The sequence below is a fragment of the Embiotoca jacksoni genome, unplaced genomic scaffold, assembly GCF_022577435.1.
Source record: "Embiotoca jacksoni isolate LCO1_2020_lvr unplaced genomic scaffold, fEmbJac1.0.p SCAF_12, whole genome shotgun sequence".
Classification (NCBI taxonomy): Eukaryota; Metazoa; Chordata; class Actinopteri; family Embiotocidae; genus Embiotoca; species Embiotoca jacksoni.
This window is the reverse complement of record NW_027185252.1, coordinates 9,545,826-9,566,011: the sequence shown is the minus strand read 5'-3', so window position 1 is coordinate 9,566,011 and position 20,186 is coordinate 9,545,826. Positions and strand designations below refer to the sequence as shown.

The following is a 20,186-nucleotide window of genomic DNA, read 5'->3' as shown; positions in this document are numbered from 1 at the left end:
GAGACTGCGTTTGTCCGGCCAACAGTCAGGCCATCTGCCACCATCTCGTGCCTTCACCCCTCTGCTGGATGTACCTGTGGACAACTATGCTTCCTCCAGTGCGCGCTCCCGTTCCCTCAGCCCCTCGCCCACTCACAGCTTCCTCCTCACAGAATCACCGCACAGGACCCAACGAGGGCGCCAACCGCATCGCTCCCCAAACAGAAGAGAGAACGGGGCAGCGCCTTTTGACGAGGTCTCCCTGCTGTCCGCGTCCGACCGAGGAGATGTGGCTCCTGAACGAGGGAGGTCGCCTGTGAGGAACGGCCTCGGGAGAGGAAGGAGGGAGGGGAGTCCTGACAGCGGAGAGGGCAGACAGGGCAGGCAGGAGGGTTACACAGAGGTCAGCGTGCGTGTTCCTTCCGAGCGGAGAGGGAGAACCCCTCTGGCCGACGTATTTGATCCCCAGAGAGAGAGGAGCCCATCCACGGGCAGAGGGAGTGGGCTGCAGGCGAACGGACATTCACCAAATAGTCATGGAGTGAAGAGAAGAACAACCCTACCACCTGAGGAGTATGATATCACCACTTTGACCTTCTCCAAGGCCAAGCAGTCACTGGGTAAGCACAATACAAAACACTGCTGAATGACTGTTGTAAAGCTGCTCGTTACATCATCAGTAGAGGTCAGGGCATCACTTACTACCAAACTAAAAGGCATTTGAAATGGTTAAATGCTGTAATATTAGCTGAAAAAGACCAAAGGGAGTATATATAACAATAGACTAACTACAATGCAGGAATCCTACAGTTTATTATTTTTTGATATCCCTGTGGGTTTGCAGGTATAAGTATCTCTGGAGGTGTAGAGTCGAGGGTCCAGCCCATGATAAAAATTGAGAAAATCTTCCCAGGAGGCGCTGCATCTACAAATGAGGCTCTGAAGGTGAGCATCCAAAACACATCCATATTTTATAAAAATGGGTTTCAGCTCTGCAGGCATGAAAAATAAGGATTCCTACACTTGAAGTCTGAGAGAAAAGTAGCAAATATGTGAAACATATTCAGGTCTTTCCACCATAAATATTGAGAATGAACTTCATGAAGCTCACCCTGATTTTAAAGCACATCCAACGTCCATCTAGGTGGTAGTTTATAGTAACTACCTGGCAGGCATCTGTCCTGCGGTTATGGGTTGCTGTTGAAATAAGTAAGCGTGTCGATGACGGAGAGGTTGAACACAATGAGGAGTGGAGAGATGAGAGGAGAGCCATCTCAAGTAGCCCATCACCTCCATTATTGATGAGGTACACGGGTGCTGGTCTGCTAATGTATTGGTAATATATTGCCCACAAAGTAACTTAACAGTCATCAGTGATCTTGGCCTGGTTCACTTAAACACACATGATACACACACTCATTCACCACAGTTAAACACAGACTAATACTTGAAGCTTTAAAGTCAAAGATGCAGCAGACAAAACACCTGAACATAAGTGTGTGTGCGGGGGGGGGGGGGGGGGGGGTGTTAACAATGTCTGAAAAAGACCTGCAATAGTATTTAACTAATTCATACATGTGGGTCAATTTGAATGTGTTGCCTAACTCCACGCTGTCATCTGACTACTAGCCAGGTCTTATGCCTGATTAGTGTGTCAAACATCGAGGGGGATCCAGTATCTGCTCAGCATTTCAAATTTGAAGAGCTTCCCTCTTATGGTCCCTCAGTGCCTCCAGATGCCTGCAGTAAGATTTACACAAACACCACAGCCAAATCTTGGAACAAGAAGAATGTAAAGCAAAAGAGTGTCAGGAATGGCAAAGTTTGAAAATAAAAACAAAACCTGGCAAAGAGACTAAAGGTAGACCAAAAGTTGACAGCCACGTTAGCGGCTCTTTTAGGCTAAACATTTACAAAGTGGTGCAACGAGAAAACATTAACATTAGTATGCTAATATATTCTCTTTCTAACAATGCAAAACTGCTGATGCTGGTAGACAATGTTCACTATCTTAGTTTAGCAAGTTTTGACATTTGCTAATTAACAACAAACAGAAAGGCCGGCTGGAGCGTCATCGGGTTGTTGTTGTTTTTTTGTTTCGGGCAGGTTAAAGATTATACCTGATGGTGGTAGTAAAAGCCAGATAATCACCAGAGTAATTCATATCCATCCTGATGGGAACAGTTATTGAGACGTTTACTAAAAGCCACAAACATCAACCTCAGGGTGACGTTAGAGGAGAAGTCAGGAGCGGATCAAAGTTAGGAGAATTAATTTTTATATAGGTTCCGTGAAGGATTGTACCAAATGTCACAGTAATCAAGCTAATAATTGTAGAGATATTTCAATCTGGAACAAAGTTGTAGGTTTAACCGGGATACCAGGATGCTGACATATAACCATCCTTTTTTTAGCCATGATGTTACTATGACTAAAGACACAGATATATGGCTGATTGTGAGCATCCAAGTGCTATCTATCGTCTCAACCTCGTACCTTAAAAACCAGGCATGACAGCCTGCCCATATCAGCTCCATGGGTCAGTGCTATCTCCCCCTACACTGCTGAGGGAAGTGAGACCCGGGCAGCTCAGTGTTTACACGCATCCTGTCTCCTCAGACCCACCTGATAACTACCGAAGTATGTTGTTTTTTTTGTGTATACAGTCTGCACACATATCCAGACTCTGGATATCTGTACGTGAGTGTGTCACTAACTGGCTGTTGAAGAGGGCACGGTAAATGTGTGACAGGTGAATTAATACCTACAAAAATAATTATATTTTTATCAGCTATAACTCATGACAGCAAAAAAAGTTAGTGTCTTAACATGAAATTAACATTGGGATTCTCTAAACCTTAGACAAAAAAATGTGTTTGGCTGTCGGCAAATGTTTCAGAGACGGGTATCTAAAACCTGAGCCGAACGTGAGCTTGTCTAGATAGAGATAAATGAGTCTAAAGGGTTTTAGTAGATTTAGAAACAATTATAGAGAGATGTGATAAACTATTGATATTTTATTGATAATAAATGACACAGAGAGTCAATACTTCCTCTCTCCTCAGCTAAATATTCTAGTTAAATTTATTTGGCCACAGATCCTCCCATGCAAGCGATAGTAATTTTTACAGGCCATGTTATTTTTGGAACGTGATGCCCATTGGCTATAAAAGAGGGAACCTCATAAATGCGCTCCATGAATGGCCGTGAAGAGGATAGGGCAGATTAGGTTGTGATCTATTTAATTCAGATAAATTACTTTAAAAAAAAAATAAAAATGAAAAAAACACTTTTTAATCTCCTCTTTTGGTTAAATGGATCTAAATCTTTTGATACTGTTCGCTTGAAAAGGCTATAAGGTTAGCGGTGAGCACCAGACTGTCTGGTTACAGCTTTTAAGAAAACCTGTCAGGACAAACGCAGGGCAGCACAGTTCAGACCTCCTCCCATATCCACAGATGTTTGGACCATAATAGAAAGAATAGGTTGGTGCAGAATGAAGGGGAAAATATTCTATTTGTGTCTAATGACTGGAAAGGAAAAGAGAAAGGAAGAAAGACGTGATTGGTGGAGATTCAACAATGGCCCTCGGCCTTGTGTGTTTTTGTGTTATGTGTTTCTAACCTTCACTGACGGTGAGCACATTAGGCAGGTGCATCCTCAGCAAACGCTGATGACATCAGAGGAAGTTCCTCTCCTCGGGGCTCCAAAGATTTTGCTCGTATCCTGCAGGAAACATTGAGCAAATGGTTCTAACAGTGTGTGTTGGGGGGGGTTGTCTCTGTATGTTCTTTTTTCTTCTTTTTTTCAATAACCTTGTGCTGAAAGGGAAACTTTATTTGTTCACTAGTGACAGCCTTCAGTGTGAATATATTAAAGTCATGGGAGAGTCCCAATTCTCTCTGGCATAAATTACGTTCTCACTTAGGGACACAATTACTGCAGATTCATGGAGACTGTCCATAATGTTGCTCAAGACAAAGAAAGACTGCTGCAGAAAAGCGATACAGAGAGGGAGGAAAACGCACAGAGATCTAAACGATCACAAAATAAGATGAAATCTTATTATGTGTTTTACTCATGTTTAACTTGCCTTAATGTGTTAAATCGTGTGTGCTCATCTGCAGGCGGGCTACGAGCTGCTGTCCGTGGACGGTGAGAGTCTGCAGGGAGTGACTCATCAGCACGCTGTGGACAAAATTCGCCGTGCGTTCAGCAACAGGGCCAAAGACCCGATGGTTTTTGTGGTCAAGGTCCCTAAGGTCCCTACGACCCCCACCAGCCCCAAGAGATCTGCTGACTAAACCTTGTGTGCCTCACAGCCGGACTTTTGCTCGGGCATGAAGGACAACAAAAACCTGAAGCTCCTGTGGGACTGAATAAACGACAGGATTCACTGCAGAGGAGGAAGTGCAGGACAGGTGGGGCTCCGGTCACAGAGGAGGGGATCAAAGGCAGAGTTGCGACAAGACATGCCAGGAAATATGTCAAAAAGAAAGGTTTGCGCTGGCTTTTAAGACTGATACAGGAACATATTTATCAAGAAAAAGATTGTTAGAAATCACTTTTGCTTCAACGAAATGTAAGATGAGGCCCAAATGTTGCAAGTGTTTATCTTTTATAACATTCAGTGTTTTTAGCAAACATTTTACCAAATGTATACATTGCACATTAACTAAAAATAATTTACGTGTTTTCTAAAAGGTGTTTTGTGATAAGATTATGTGCCACTGTTCAAACACGTGGCTACCTTGCCGTGACCTCAGAGCCCCGTCTGATCGTGGAGCCAGTGGTTTGCACTTTTCACTTGAAGCATCTTGGCCCTGCAGCCCTGCCAGAGGGAGATTACCCCAGCCTGCGTTATGAGATTTATAGATTTATACCCAGATTAAACCCATGTATTATGTCAAAACTGATAGTTTGGGTTTAGAGGATGTCTGTGGGGATTATTTCAAATTGCTGCTCAGTATTTTTTTGCTGTGTTTTTCTGGCAGAAGTGCTCGTGCTTTGGAGCAATCCGCCACTTTAGAGGCTTAATTACACCATGCTGTGGACGGAGATTATGCAGACATGTGGAGGAGTTGGGAAAAACATGTCAATGAGAAATGCAGGACATGGAGGCCTGTGGCACAGTTGAATTCAAAGTGGGGTAGAGGAGATATGGCCAGGAGAATGTAATGTGCATAGTGCCTTACTTCTGTGGACGGGGAGCGGGGGAAAACACTAATAAAATGTTACTCAAGCTTGGTTTTATTAAGCGTTAGAAAAGCTCAGGATGAAATGTTTATATCTGGTTAAGGGGTAAGGGTTATTCTGGCATACTATTAAATGAAACTGATGAAACCGAGTCCGTCTATGCCTTTTGAGTTAGTACGAAGTTCTTCAGATAATTGAATTCAATCCAAATAATTTACTCAACCTTTGTGTTTCACGTAAAAGAAACAATCAAATCCATAGTCACTTTAAGGTGTGACAACTTGTTCTTTAATTAAAAACAGTCATTTGTACAAGAAATGTACACATAAAAATATTCATGACAACTACATACTTTATGAATTAATGAAGACACAATGTAAGCAAACATAAAAAAAATGGCGCACAAAAGGATGAAAAACAAAAATGCCACAGAAAAGAGAATGTGTTACGTTGCTTTGGTCTAGTCACAGTGGCTACATTTGAAATAGATATTTGTCTAAATAAAAGACAATGTCACTCTGTTATACTATTTAGTGTTTTACATATTTACACAAAAGAACGGTTATGTAACAATGAAGAGAACCGAGATTTGAGGAAAACAAATGGAAGTCCAAGATGCACACAGAACTTTTCAGTGAGTTTTTGTTTTGCAACACCTGTGTTCGTTGTAATGATGTACCTGTGGTGAGTAAGTAACAGTCTAGGTCTGGTTAGTAAAGTGAATGTGGCTGGACTAACACAACTGGTTCCATTCAGAGTCGCTTCCCATGGCTTTACCTTAACAGTTTATGAACAGTGCAGACTTTTTTTAATACTCTAGAATAAACCACAGTAAATGTGGCAATGTCATGCAAAATATAGCCCGATCAAATGCGGTGATCAAGTTCAACTGAATTTCCAAGAATAGGAAACATAACACTTTCTCTGTTTGTGTCAACACTGACCTCAGCTGGATGAAGAAGTCTCTCAGAATAATATATCTCATGCATTTATAAATGAATGACAAAAACCAACGATGACGACATGAGTTAGTGTGATAGGATGATACTGATTATCAAGTGAAAGATCAATTCAAATTGAGACAACAGGCCAAAAACGAGCCTCAAATAAAAGCTCCCCACTGTTTTAACACCTGCAAAGTTTGGTCGCCAGGGTGGATGGTTTTCCACAAAGATTATATAATGTAAACATACATTTTTCCATGCATTACAGTATTAGGTGCACTCTTTCTATGCTGCCGCCTCCGTTTGTAATTGATCCATCATTTGAAATGTTGGTATGCCATATACATTAACCCACATTTATACCAGTACTACAACAAAATATCTTGAGGTGCTATATATATATATATATACATATATATCATATATATACATGTATATACATATATATGTATACATATATATATACATATATATATATACACATATACACATATATATATATATATGCATACATATATATACATATACATATATATATATAAAAAAAATATACAACATCTCCATTGTATAATTTCCATTTAACTATTATTCCTCGATATAGACTCTTTGCAAAATAAATGTTCTCAGCAGCCCTATTATACCGACATGCTCAGTGTAACACACAGCCCTGCATATACTGTGAGAGCAGCGCAACCCACAGCTTCAAAAAGTTAGCATGCTCCTCACCGGTTTATATTTAGGCCCTCAGAAGCCGACCTGCCTTGAGGACACTCAGCGCTGGAGCTACTGCATCTGCACACTCTCATCTCACTGTCACCCGAACCAGCTTCTCCTGAAATCTCTTATAACGAAGACATGCAGTCATGCCAGTCTCACTACCTGTATAGCAGTCAGGGAAGTTTATATTCTAGCTGGGGGACTAGGAAGACTTCAAACATGTTATTTGGCTTCGGGTTGCCAAGAGCTTCATAAAGAGCACTAATGGGAGTGAAGGGGAATAAACGGAAACTCTGAAGAAGCATGCCTACAGTTCAAACACTGGCTTAAATCTCCGTGACGTCTCTACCAAGCTGCAATACTGTAAATATGCTCTATTTTTAGTTTCCTGATACTGACCGCCGAGTTGCTTTTCACTGTTGTACAAATAGTTGAGTCAGAAGCAGAAAGCGAGAACAGACATAAGGACAAAGTCAGAGTGAAAGAGGGGAATGAGTGGCATCCTGGTGATATCTGCCTTGCTACCATATGCTTCCGAGTGCTGAATTATAGTGAAATATAAATGTTTATGTCAGCTTGCTGCATTGTCTGAACAAGTTGACACATTGATCAAGTGCAACAGCATCAGTGTGGTGGTCTAGAAAACATGCGCAAAGTTCAAATAAATCCTCCCCTTTGAGCGTTCGGTTTCTGTGTCTCCAGTAGTTTAGGAAATGACAGAACAGGAAGTCCATGTGTAAGCAAACCAAGAGCCACATGTCAAAATCGGTTTGTTTGAGTTTGATGATTTGCCTCACAAGAACATCCCGAACAAAAGAGAGCAGGGAAGTTGTGCAAAGTACAACCATGGTTCTCATGGTGAGCAGATTCTTTTGTTGCCAGTGACGACCATTTACACTGCATTTATCTGAAGTCACAATACCTTCCTTTTCAGAAACACACCGCTGATATAATACCTCCGAAACAGCAAAATATACTTTATAATTTGTATAATTAAATGGACGGTTTATACTGTAAAAACTATGAGATGTGAACAATAATATTTGGTGGTATTTTCCTTTTATTTGTCGGACAGTGGTTGTTCGTGTCGCCAATGAGCACAGTTTGGACGGCTGATGAGGTCATCATTAATAGCCAGCGGTGGTGGAGTTTGATTGGACTGCTGTTTCGCTGCACGATTACATGCACGCTGGTGGCCGGGCGTTTAACATCTTGTGCTACCAAGAAAGTCGTGATTACGTTTGGACCACATTGCTCTGCATGTAGTACATTTTTTTTTTTTTTGCTTTAAAAGGTCCCATTGATTTTGAATAACCTGATTTGAACGTGGTCTGAGAAAGAAACACTTTTTTTCACTGCTTTTGCTCCCACAGAAGGAAAAAAAAGTCTTTGTGCTAGCTTTGAAGTGGAATACAACCCATTAGAAGCGTCACGGGAGACACCTTATAAGGATTTATTGGAGTACATCTCTGTTAGCAGGAAGAACAAATGCACCTTTGGGAGATCTCCCTTTTGACAGTAACGAGCGGTGAAAGCTCGTTCAGTGGTCCAGGTAAAGCCATGTTGAAGACGGTGCAGTATTTGGCCCGGAGTTCAACGTTTGGTTTACATCTTCGGAGTCTTTAGTGAGTTGCGTTTCCATGTTTCTGTGCACATATAACTGTAATTGTGTGCGTGCGTGTTTAGATCTCTGTGGCAGTGATTTCCTCAAAGTGGATGTCATTGCTGCCACTGTGGACATCGTAGTCCTCCATGTCCCTGTTCTCCAGCTCCAAACTCAGCTCCCTCATCACTCTCTCCAGATCGCGGTTGCGGCGGTACATCTGGATGTAGTTTTGCTGCAGCTGTTTCTGGTAGCGGATTACCTGTGTTTAAAGAAAAAGGAGGATCAGAGTAAGATTTGTAATCTATTTTGACACGTGTGACACTGAATGAAAATAGCAAAGATTAAAAGTCTGTCACCAAGACATTACTTACCTTCTCCTTCTCCTCCTGCCACACCCTCCTCTCGTCCTCAAACCGGGACAGCTGCTCCTCACTCGTCCTCCTCTCGTACATGAGCTCGGCCTTCAGCCTGTCCACCTAAGGGAAAGAAAACATGTACTGTTTCAGTGGAGAAAGTCATACTGTGCTTAGCTCATTTACTTGAGATGAATTAGCAATACCACATTGTCGGGATACTCCCCTCAACATCCTTCTTTAATAATAATCAAATAATTGGGCCTTTAAATTACATAAAACCCAATGACAAAATACCTAAGGGACAAACTCATGGATAAAAACACAGTAAAACACATACATAAGTACAAAAGTATCATTATAACATTCTAAATACTGCACTTAACTGCTAATAAATGTACTTTTAAATGAGTTACTTTCCACCGTTGGACTGATTCATTTTCATCACTTGTGTCTGGAAAATTTGCAGGAAAGTCATGTACCTGTTGTCTGAGTACCAACAATGTTTCTGCATTCAGCCTCTGAGCCTTGGATTCATCACTCTCTCCACCCCAGACCAGATGGGTCTCCTCTCCGTCGCGGTACACAGAAGGACTGGGACCGCCTCTGCCTGAAGTACCTCGACCCTGTTGGAGGGAGAGGCTCATGCATTGCCCCTTCATGGTTCCAGGTAGAGAGGCTCCGCCGTGATTGGACAGAGTGTCACGGAGCCGGGCTGACTCCTCTTCCAAACGGCCCACTTTCTCCCGGAGCAGCTCGGCTTCGCTCTTGCGTCTCTGGAGTTCGTTCTCGCAGACTTCCAGCTCCAGAGATCGCGTCCGCGTGGCGGTCTGGGCCTCCTGGGATCGAGCCTGGCTCGCTTGCAGCTCAGATCGAGCTTCTCTTAGCTGCGCCTTCAAGATCACAATGTCTCCTGCCTTCTGGCTGAGCTCCGACTGGATTTCCTTCAGCTGCTGCTTCAGGAGGGAGATCTCTCCCGACTTCTGACACACCTGAACAGAGAGATGCACTGAAATACTGAAAATACAGAACAAAATGTCTCTTATGGCAGATCACAGACTGACACTTGGGATTTTTTATTTTGCTCCTTAAAGGCAAACTCTTTCAAGTTTATGAGCTTATGAGGATAATTTAAGCTACTGGGTGTCATTTTATGCTTTTATCGGTGAGTAAACAGTTTATGCTTTTATTAGTAAGTAAACACTAGAGAAAAACATAAAAAGGGAAAGAGAGAGAGAAGTGAGGAACGACATGCAGCAAAAGCTCGAGACCTTTCATCACTCCGCTAACCCTGACCCAACCGCATTCCGGTTTCTGACTCTGGCTCACCTCCCACTTTGTCTCCTCCAGACGTGGCCCCAGCTGCGTCTGCTCCCTCTGGATGGTGGCACATCTCCTTTCCAGAGTCTCTCTGTCCTGCAGCAGCGAGGAGAAGTCCTCCTGCAGCTTCTTCTTCTCCTGCTGTAGCTGAAATACCTGGAAACACACAAAGATGGATATGTTCAGTATAAAATAAAAGACGCATGGTCAAAGAGAAAATCTGTGGACTCGTCACTAAAGCGCGAGACCACATTAATAACTGGAAGAGAAGATCTATATGAAGTTTAGGTTTCCGACAAAATTATATCAACTTAAGACATCAACTTCTGAAAATGATTGACATCACAAAGTCAAAACAAACTATCGCACACACTGATTTAATATAATATTTTTCTTACAAACAGATTACCGGGTCTTAAATACGTAGCATACCTGTAACTGTAGCACCTGCTGTGCTCTCTGCGCCTTCTGAGAGGCCTGCTTCATCTTGGTGGCACAGCTCTGTCTCAGCTCCTCCATCTCTCTTTCACAGCGACGCTGCTTTTCTTCATACACCTTTCAGAGAAAAAGATATGGAGAGAGGTCAGAGAGTAAGAGAGTTTTGAAAGTTCGTGTGCACGGTCAGGCGACCATGTCTCACCTGGCAGATGGCGGCTTCATTCTCATCCAGGTTTTCTCGGAGCTGCTGGAGCTCCAGGTCTCGCTCCCTCAGCTTCTCCTCCAGCTCCCTCACCACGGCCTCGTAGCCCTCCACAGGTGGTGGCGAGTGGCCACAGGACCCGCTGTCCGACAGGGGCTGCCCGCGCCCACTTAGCGACCCCGAGCCTGTACTCTTGCTGGACGATGAACGTCCACTGTCTGAGTTACTGTGGCCGTGGCTCCCACTTCCACCTGAAGTGTTTCTGCCCACGCCCGGCACGGGCTCCAGCTGGCCCCCAGTGCCAGACCCAGAGCTGGAACCCTCACTGGGGGCCAAACTGTAGCCTGTGCTGCTGTGAGTGGGGAGGCTTGAGAGGGAGTTCCTCCCTGAATCTGACATGGAGCAGGACTGGCTGTTCCGAGCATTGCGACCTCCGCTGTAGGAGTTACGCTTCCCTTCAGAGCTGGAATTGCTGCAGCCCAAGTTAACGTTTGTGCCGCCGGCGTTGCTGGATCCTCCGAGGGGCAGCAGCAGGTTGAGGCTGGCCTGGCTCTCCGACAGACAGTTGCCCCCTGGCCGTGGCGACAGGTACTGCACAGAGTGACGATTCTTGGGAACTACGGGTTTGAATGCTGTAGGACGGATCAGCACTTTCTCCATGTTCTGAAAGTTAAGAGTAAAACAGCATTAGTGGCTGATAAAAGCTAAGCTGCGCTAATTACCAACGGCTGAATAAAACTCATTAGAGAGGGGTGAGTGATGTGCTGGCAGGTCACCCCACCCGGCTCTGATTAGTTTGATTTGCTTTAATTGATATTCATGGGCTTAATTAAGCAATTTTCTTAATAATATTCCTATCTTGTAAGATAGAGAGACACAGTAGAGGGAGAACGTGAAAGAGGAGAGGACAGAGAAAATCTGATTAAAGGGCAGAGAAACAAAGAGGGAGGGAGGTGAGTGGAGGAAGAGACACGACAAAGACGGAGGAGGTGATAGCTTCTTCTGTTCTGTAAGCATTTTCTTAATGATCTTCCTCAGGGTTCACCAAATATGTCACTGGATGTAAGTGAGCTCCGACACTGATCAAGATGTGTCTGCAAGGTGAGGAGCTGTCAAATGATCCATCTGAGCCCGTCAGGCTGGTGATTAAGCTTCCCACTGGATCGATGGAAATAAATAGCCAATTAGACAGCTGAGGGGGATCTGCTGTAAAACATGTCCACACCGGTGGCACAAACGCTCCTGTCGGCTTAAGTGTTTCATCGGTGCAGTATGTATTCAGGGAAGAGCAGATAGGACAAAAGTCCTCCGTATGATATTTAATGTCCCAGCGTGTAATCTTGAACCGTAATTGAAGAAGACATCATCCTATAGGTCCTTCAGGTCAGAGGTCACGGGCAATGACACAGCAGCACGTACAGAGCTGAGAAGGATACAGTGTCATGCTAAAAAGCACTTCAATATTTCCAGTAAGGTCGGTTCCACTTGTGACACCACTCTAGTGCCACGGATGAATGTCACATACAAAACATCGATATCAGGTTATGAAAGCCCGCATCTGAGTTTTGAGGCTGAGGTTGAAGAGATTCATACATCATTTTCTTGTGCATGAGCACTTTTTCAAGAGTTTTCAACCACTTCTCACAGACTTCATCAGTGAATGGAGTTTGCTCAGATGACTGTGATGTGGTTGAAAGATGTGTAAAAAGCTTGAACCTTGAGTGTAGATGATGATGACAATTGTTTCAAAGTTCAAGAATTAACTTTTAGGCTCTGCCATTAACGCATCTTTGGTGAGCTGAATAAATGGGTCTGGAGATTTGTTGTTCCACCTCTACAAGCTTCTCCTCACCTTCTCTAACTGTCCGGACACTGGGATGAGTTTGGGTGGAGGTCCACCGATGTTTCCGTTCAGAGTCCTGTTGTCTCTTTGGTCCTCCGAGTCGCTGCAGGGACTTGCAGCTGTCAGCACCAGGTTGTCGTTCCAGTCTCCAACCACCACCTCATCACTCACATACCCAAAGTTGCCATTGGTGCCACCACCTACTGCCCCGGCAACCGTCCCACCCCCACCTGCCCCGGCACAGTTTCCAGGTCTGGGTTGCTTCTTGGAGGGCAGCGGTGGAGGCAGGACCTGGGCTGAAGGCTGTGTTTGGCTGCTGATAGCCAGCAGCTGCTCCAGGGAGCTTCCACTGCGGAGGGTGTTGTCCTGGAGCCGGAAGCAGCTGGTAGCTGGCGTGGAGCGACGTGGCTTGTTGGTGAATTCGCTGGCAGCCCTGCAGTGTCTCTCCTGGTGCGTCCGGCCTGAGATGAGACTGCTGACAGAACCCATGGCTGTCTCAGAGCTATAGGGCCCACAGGGGCCAGAGCAGGGGCCTGAGGGGGAGTGGGATGGGAGCGGCCGGCACTGCTGGATGTCGAGACCTGGATTGGGGTGGTCACTCACAGTCAGAGGTAGAGCCTGAACCAGAGCCATGGCAGCCTGACGGCGTCAGACACACCACACACTCTGATAAGAGAGAGAAATAAAGACAACATTTTAAATTCATACTCCTGATGCAACGTATGTAACTATTACACACGCACAGCTGTAGGGATATAAACATCCATACAACATTTTCATTCAATATTTAAAAACCATTGTACTTCCTTCTAACTGCCACTGATGCCACAACACATTTTATGGCACTTTGGATGCCTACATACTCCTATAAAATAAAATGTTCCTGCTTTTTCTTGCAAAAACTTGACATAGAATCACATTGTGCACAAAAAGGGCAGGCACTAGGACCCAGTAGAGACCTCTGCACAGAGCTGCACAGTGAGGAACCCAGTGAGACTCTAATACAGCAGTGTGAATTGTTGCTGCACAACCACACAAAGATAAAGAGATGATAAGATGGAAACTGACACTTATTGGAAAAAAATATTTTTAATATTTCACTGGACTGCACAGACACCAGCGGCTGGACTGAACTGTTCAGGTTCAAGGTGATTAACTCAGACCTTTCACATTGATTTTTTTTTTTTTACTAGGCAGTTAAATAAATTGTAGGCAGTTTAATTTAAAACACAAGAGAGAGTGTGAATCCTGAGCGACTCCAGACCAGAAACAGTTTTTTCTGTTGAGTATTTTCCTCTGTTTCCACATGAAGAGAGTCTCTTCAATAGACAGTGGACAGTTTGACTCATATAAGTAACTTTATGGCTAAATCAATGGCTGAATTCCATCTAGATGTTTAATTTTCAGGTCCCTACTGCAACATGACAGGAAAAGGCCTTCACTAAGGTAAATCAGTTGTACTTTTCCTCTATGTCGGCTGCCTTAAAATTAAGTTTTAACTGGAGCGCAACAACTACAGAAATATTTTTTTATTATGAATAACAAACAGAGATGGGCTCTCTAGACAATCTGGACTTTTTGATTGATAGCTTGACATTTGTTTCCTCTTGATGTTTTTCCTTTTTTTTTGGTCAGTGGGTTCATATGTAGAAATCTAATGACCCTTTTATTAATTATCACTCAGCCTCAGCTTGTGTAATCAAATATTGAATGTGTTCATGTCGTCACATACATATCCATGCAACGTCAGTGTGACAGCTGCAGGACAAAAATCAAAGTCAACAAAGTTCAAGTACAGGGAGTGCCCAATTATTAGAAAGCTTTACAGTTGGAAGAAAAATCATGAATAATTAAAGTGAGCTCCTTGTATTGCAGTTCTTAAATGTTGGCACGTCAACACACTAAAACAACATAAAACTTTTCCTTCAGATGTAATATGCTTTCACTTAAATATGAAAAATTATTATTATTATAAGTAGGGTTATCGGTGTGTAAAACAATAAGTGAATAAGACTCATTGTGTGCTAAATAACGACTATCCAATAGAGCTAATCACTTGATTTTCGCTTTGATTGTTCATTTTAAAATCATGAAATACACCACCTATAATATTAACAAAATTGAAATATAGTGAGTTATTTTACATGCAAACTTATTTTAATCAAAATCAATCCTCTTTGTAACAATGAAGCCAAATTATTTATTGATTTTAGGCCTCTCTACCCCCAGTCAGGGCTCATCCCTCATTAAGTAAACTGTACGGCTCTACTGATGCCGCAGCTAATTGCCGATGTCATTAACGAGGCAGAAAGAGAGAGAGAGAAAAAAAGATGGATTTAGCAGAGGCTGAGGACAACATAGACAGAAGGAGAGGGGATGAGTCACAGTCATCACCATCTGCAGCTGCTGTGTGATTTTCCTGAATGTCCTCGTCTGAACCCGTGAGCACTCATCTATGTATTACTTCTAAAGAGGTTTGAAATGTTGTCACTTCACGGTTTCATGATCACAACGCTCACACCTATCAAAAAAAAAAGAAGAAATGAAAAATAGCCTCACTTGGTTTCTGCGCTATTTTTAGGAGGAGAAACATGGATAGATATTATTAACAGTAAGTGGTAGCAGATTAAGTCTTCCGTTTGCAGATAGTATTATCAGTGTTGCCCAGCGGGACAAAGAGGGGACACATATCCTAAGCCAGTTGTGCCAAGCTCAAACCCGTCTGGCCAAGTAGAATAATCCTTTGGTGTGTTGTGGCTGAGCAGAGTCTGCCAGGGGTTAACACACTCATACAGACAAGAAGGGCATAAGTATGAACCTCCATTCACACAAAATGGATGCGGCAAGGTGCATATCAGTCATGTCCTAAATGAAATCTGTCGGACAGGGTGAGAGGGAGTTTTCGGTTTTCTATGTTGCATTTTGTCAGATTCCACTAAAGATACGTCTCGCAAGAAAAGCGAACATTTCCCCAAACAAACACAAAACATTAAAGTAGAAATTTAAGGGCACAGGTGTTTACACTTGTCGCAGATTGTACAATTGGGGACACCGGTGCAAACTTTTGGACAGTAAAGGCCTAATGGTGTTGGGACAAAAGTACATAAAAGAAATCCATATCATGTTTTGAATGTAACACCGGTCTCCTGGATGAAAGTGTTATATTTGTGCCATCCATCCACCTTCGGCCTCCTTCCTGGACACATGACTTCCTTCTTCAACCCAGCTGGTCACGTGCCGATGCCAAAGGGCACTTTGTGTGCATCACACTTCACATCAGTGCTGTAAAAATGACACTATTTGACATCCTGGGAATGAGAACGGGCTGAAATACAGTGTTGGTCTCATTATTTGTTGGCGATCAGTCAGCAGGGTGATTCCGTTCTTGCCAGTTCCCTCCATGCTGACTAAACTTTGAACATGTTTGCAATGCGTGACAGGGAGTAACGGGGAGTTAAAGAGAGGAAAGGCTCCGTGAGTACACATGAGTCAAGGAGATAAGGATGTGTGTGGTGTGTGTGATCATTTCCCATGCCAAAAATAATCACGCCTCAGAACCTCCTTTCACCTTTTATCCAGCCACCCCCACCTCCTCTTCACTCCCAGCCCAGACAAGGACCTCTCAGGCAGGGATAATAGAATTAACAACCCTCTGCGGTCGTCAACCGTGACCCCCGAGCCCTTACCCCCTGACCCCCTGATGAGTAGAGGGGAGCTGGTCTGATTCTCTCCTCCCACCCCTGTGACCTCCAAGGGTGGGGTTTTGTTCTGGCTGCTCTGGCAACAAATCCTAAAAGCTAATTTCCCCCTCTGATGTCGCTCACTGGTTGTTTCTTAAAGCTTCTGAAGCCCTCTTCTCCTTCTTGGCTGCATTCCTGAGAAGGTGAAAATACTTTTACCATCCCTCCATCCGCCCTCACCGCTTCCTCCACCTTTCCTCGTTACACACATCCTCCTCTGCTGTCAGCAGCACAAGACAGGCAGAGAAAAAACAGTCATCGCCACTAAAAATAGAAAACATCTCAAGTGCCTGAAATCATTCTGATAGTCTTTCATGAGGCATTTCTCACAGCAAGGCATTTGATTCGACGTTCAAAAATAAACTCCAATAGTGTTGCAGCCAGCTATTATGGGGTCAACCCAGGGGCACTTTACACCGCATCCTGACACTCTAAAACTATTAAATGACGCTGAATAGCTTGAAGGCAGCCTCACTGCTTCTGACAGGAACTGGAAATACACCCAAGTGGTTGTGAGAGTTTACCCTCCACATGGCACCAGCAGACCCAAGATGAGAAAGAGCAGGACTGACAGAAGAAAGAAGTTCCCAGGTAGCTCTCTAACAAGATCCAGAAGTGGGTTCTGTGATGGGGAAATAATCCCGTTATGATAAATCCGTTAATAACGCTTGTATTACCCAGGAGAGGAAGCCCATTATTCTGCAGCAGCAGATCGCCCCTTGAAATCACACGCAACCTCCGAGCAGTTCCGGAGACTCCGCTGGGCTCAGGACAGAGTTAGGGAAGTGAGGGAAAAAATGGGGGCGGGCAGGGGGGTGAAAACACAAAGGCAGGTTGGGTGGAGGTTTTAGGGGATTTTCCAATAACAGGTAGTCCAAAAAAGAGGCGCCAAAGAGGCCTGAGCTCCTGGGAAAACCAGGCATCTATAATCCTGTTTGATCAGTATTTGGCAAGCACAAAGAGACAGAGGTCTGAGCCCCTTAAGATCTCCTGACAAAATCAAATGTGAAGCGAGACATCATCTCTTATCTAAACCATCTCCTCCGCTGCTGAGTACCAAACATGTTACTCATGCCAGCTTTAAGGAAGTTTTCTCTCTTTTTTACATCTTTCTTTCACATTTCTTTCAGATATTGTACCACAATGAGACAGCAGAGAAAACTACAGCTGAAATGTAAACTGAGGCCTTCTGACTACGGCTGCATTTGCAGGACTTTCGGTTGATGTGAGCTATGACTATGAAATCAAACCAAGCTGAAGCGTCCTCAGTCCTGTAAAACCATAAAGGTTACGGGTGTGTGTTGTCACCAACTTGTAGCAGCACCAGATCCACAGCAGAGCAAAGGATTAGTTGTGTGGAAGTTGGTTTAATCTTGTACCAACAAGCATAGTGTTTGCTTGTGTATCCATGAAAGATTAAATGGTTCCAGTGTGCCGGCTCTGTTTTGAACTGACTTGACTGTCATTGTCAATGTGAACAACCTGACAGCATTGTGACAAACTGATCTAAATATTGCAATAGCAGCATTTAATCATGATAAATAAATCTATTACCATTAAATTAATCAAAACATAACGAATACAAGTAACAAATGGTCGTTTTCATCATTTGATTACTGAATCAGTGAAACTATAGGATGTAAAAAAAGTGTGAGAGATAGCCTGTTTTTACACAAGGCCCAAATATTTAGAATTTTTTTTTCGAATCTTAACATTTGAGAGGCTGGAACAGGAAGATGTTTGGCATTTTTAATTGTCAAGTCATTTTAAATTATGGATCTAGTAGAACTATTCACTTAAACCTGCATTTAAGTCCAATATGTGGCTTTTTTTTTTTTTTTTTTATCTCTAGTTTGGTCTCCACCACCTTCCAGGGGAAATATCTGGATATCGAGTTTTAAAACACTCCGCTAGTTTCACCAGTTAACTGAATCTGTCTGCTGTTTAGTGCAGGGAAAGTTGTGATGTGTAAGCTTTCCTGTTGTCAGCTGTACAAAGAAAATAAGCAGCTGGAAGACGTTAAAACTGTAAAAATGTCATCTTTTAATCAATTTAGTGCAAGAAAATTGATCAGTGCAACTTTAAGTATCGGTGAAGGTGACAATATCCAACAAACCACCACGTTTTTAGAGGCTTCCACCTCCTTCCTCCACTTTCATCCTCTTTCCTGTTCCGGCCCCCCCCCCCCCCCCCCCCCCCCCCATTTCCTTCCTTTCCTGTTTCCTGTGCTGGATCATAGCTCTACTGCTCTCCTCTCACTCTCTTTTCTCTATCCACCTCGCTTTCATATGGCTCTCTGCTCGCTGGTCTACGGCTAGATTTCCATCTTTAACAGCAACACCACAGCGTGACTAACCAAAGGCAAAGGCAACGTGAAGATGAGAGCAACAGGTGGAAAGAATAAAATTGTCAGATCAAAGTCGGCGCTGTACTGACTAGGGCAAATTATCAGCGTGCAAGCAGTAATAGGAGCCCTTCATAAAAAATGCCTTCGTATAACGTTTCCTCCTCTTCGTCAATGGGTAGTCACTGCACAGTAGAGCTTCACAAAAACAGTAGTCGGTGGTGCTCAAAGACTCAAGAGTTTCCACAATAAAGCAGGACAGGGAAGGAGATGTGAAGTCGAGAGCTTGTTCAAACCAGCAGAAATAATGCCACTTTGGTATACAGAGCCTGGGTGGCCGCTATTAATCCTGAGACCAGGGATCGCAGTGGATGGAGACAGAGACAGAGACAAGGCTAGGTGAGTCATCATAATCCTTGATGGCGGCTCACAAAAGAAAATCTACAAGTACGGGCAAGGCAGCAGCACACTGACACACACAATACCTCAGCAAGGCAATCAGTCCGCACCTAATCTACTCTCCCATTTATTTGTCACGACTCTACTCACTGAAACTCCACAATAAAACTTCAAACAGGCAAGAAAATGGTATTGTAATGAAGTCAGCCGACTCCACTGTAAAATGAGAGGAGTCCTTTAATGTTTTGCCAGAAGACCTGAGGTTATATCATTCCTCCATTCCAACACAATGACTGTCTGTCTGAGTGGTCGCTCACTGTCACCTACCCCCGCATTGCTCGGCTTTAAGGTCTCACAGTGTGGGTGTGTTTGAGATTGCTGAATGCATGCAAACTTTCTCACCCCTCATTAACCCAATCGCCTCAGTGCCAAATCTCCTTTCACTCAAGCCAGAGAGATATTGTCCTGCTTGGCAAAGTGACAGCGGTTGACGCTGTAACTTTGAACAAAAGTTGCTGCGCTCAGGCGGTTGCAGAGCTCTGACTTCATTAAACCAGGCTTTCTGTTTCTGTGGTGAAACAAATGGAGAAATAAGGTTTCTAAAAAAAAAAAAAAAAAAAAAAAAAAAAAAAGGAAGGGGGGGAGGAGGGAGTCTGTGCAGGAATAATTGGCAACAGGTCCTCCCTTAATCCAGGTTTTTTTTTGTTTCCACTTCTTTAACAACCAACTTGTTGCTGTTGCAGACCCTCTGTTTGGAAGCGTTGCTATGGCAGCGGAGGCCCACATTTTTCATGTGCAGGCCAAAATGAGATAGAGAGACAGGAAGAGGGGGGGAGGTGGGGGGAGGGAGGACGGCAGAGAGAGTGAGTGAATAAGTGAATGAGCTAGTGTGTTTTGAATGTGTGTGTGTGTGTGTGTGTGTGTGTGTGTGTGTGTGTGTGTGTGTGTGTGTGTGTGTGTGTGTGTGTGTGTGTGTGTGTGACAGTCTGACAGCGGACAGGTTGGCTCTTTAGCATCTCAAAGCATCTGGCCTCAATTCCAATGTGCTAGTTGGTCGACCAAAGCCCAGCTTCTCCCGCTCTCTTTCCATCACATATGACTCACA

General features: G+C 43.7%; 2 protein-coding genes across 3 annotated transcripts in view; one reads left to right on the top strand and one right to left on the bottom strand.

Annotated features, from left to right (window-relative positions):
* The window catches only part of pdzd7a (PDZ domain containing 7a), a 16,458-nt gene extending 11,177 nt beyond the window's left edge, over positions 1-5,281 (top strand). The window contains exons 13-15 of the mRNA XM_069144048.1: positions 1-599; positions 824-924; positions 4,107-5,281. The exon at positions 1-599 is cut by the window's left edge and continues 73 nt beyond it. Coding sequence (XP_069000149.1) covers positions 1-599; positions 824-924; positions 4,107-4,283 — 877 coding nt within the window. The 3' untranslated portion in view covers positions 4,284-5,281. The remainder of the gene's footprint in view (positions 600-823; positions 925-4,106) is intronic.
* A 1,378-nt stretch (positions 5,282-6,659) lies between these two features.
* The window catches only part of lzts2a (leucine zipper, putative tumor suppressor 2a), a 40,705-nt gene continuing 27,178 nt past the window's right edge, over positions 6,660-20,186 (bottom strand). For both annotated transcript variants that reach the window (XM_069144644.1, XM_069144642.1), the window contains 7 exons: positions 12,608-13,264; positions 10,756-11,418; positions 10,548-10,670; positions 10,125-10,271; positions 9,278-9,787; positions 8,814-8,918; positions 6,660-8,701 (listed from right to left, as the gene is read on the bottom strand). In XM_069144644.1, the coding sequence (XP_069000745.1) occupies positions 8,519-8,701; positions 8,814-8,918; positions 9,278-9,787; positions 10,125-10,271; positions 10,548-10,670; positions 10,756-11,418; positions 12,608-13,231 (2,355 nt within the window). In that variant the 5' untranslated portion in view covers positions 13,232-13,264 and the 3' untranslated portion in view covers positions 6,660-8,518. The remainder of the gene's footprint in view (positions 8,702-8,813; positions 8,919-9,277; positions 9,788-10,124; positions 10,272-10,547; positions 10,671-10,755; positions 11,419-12,607; positions 13,265-20,186) is intronic.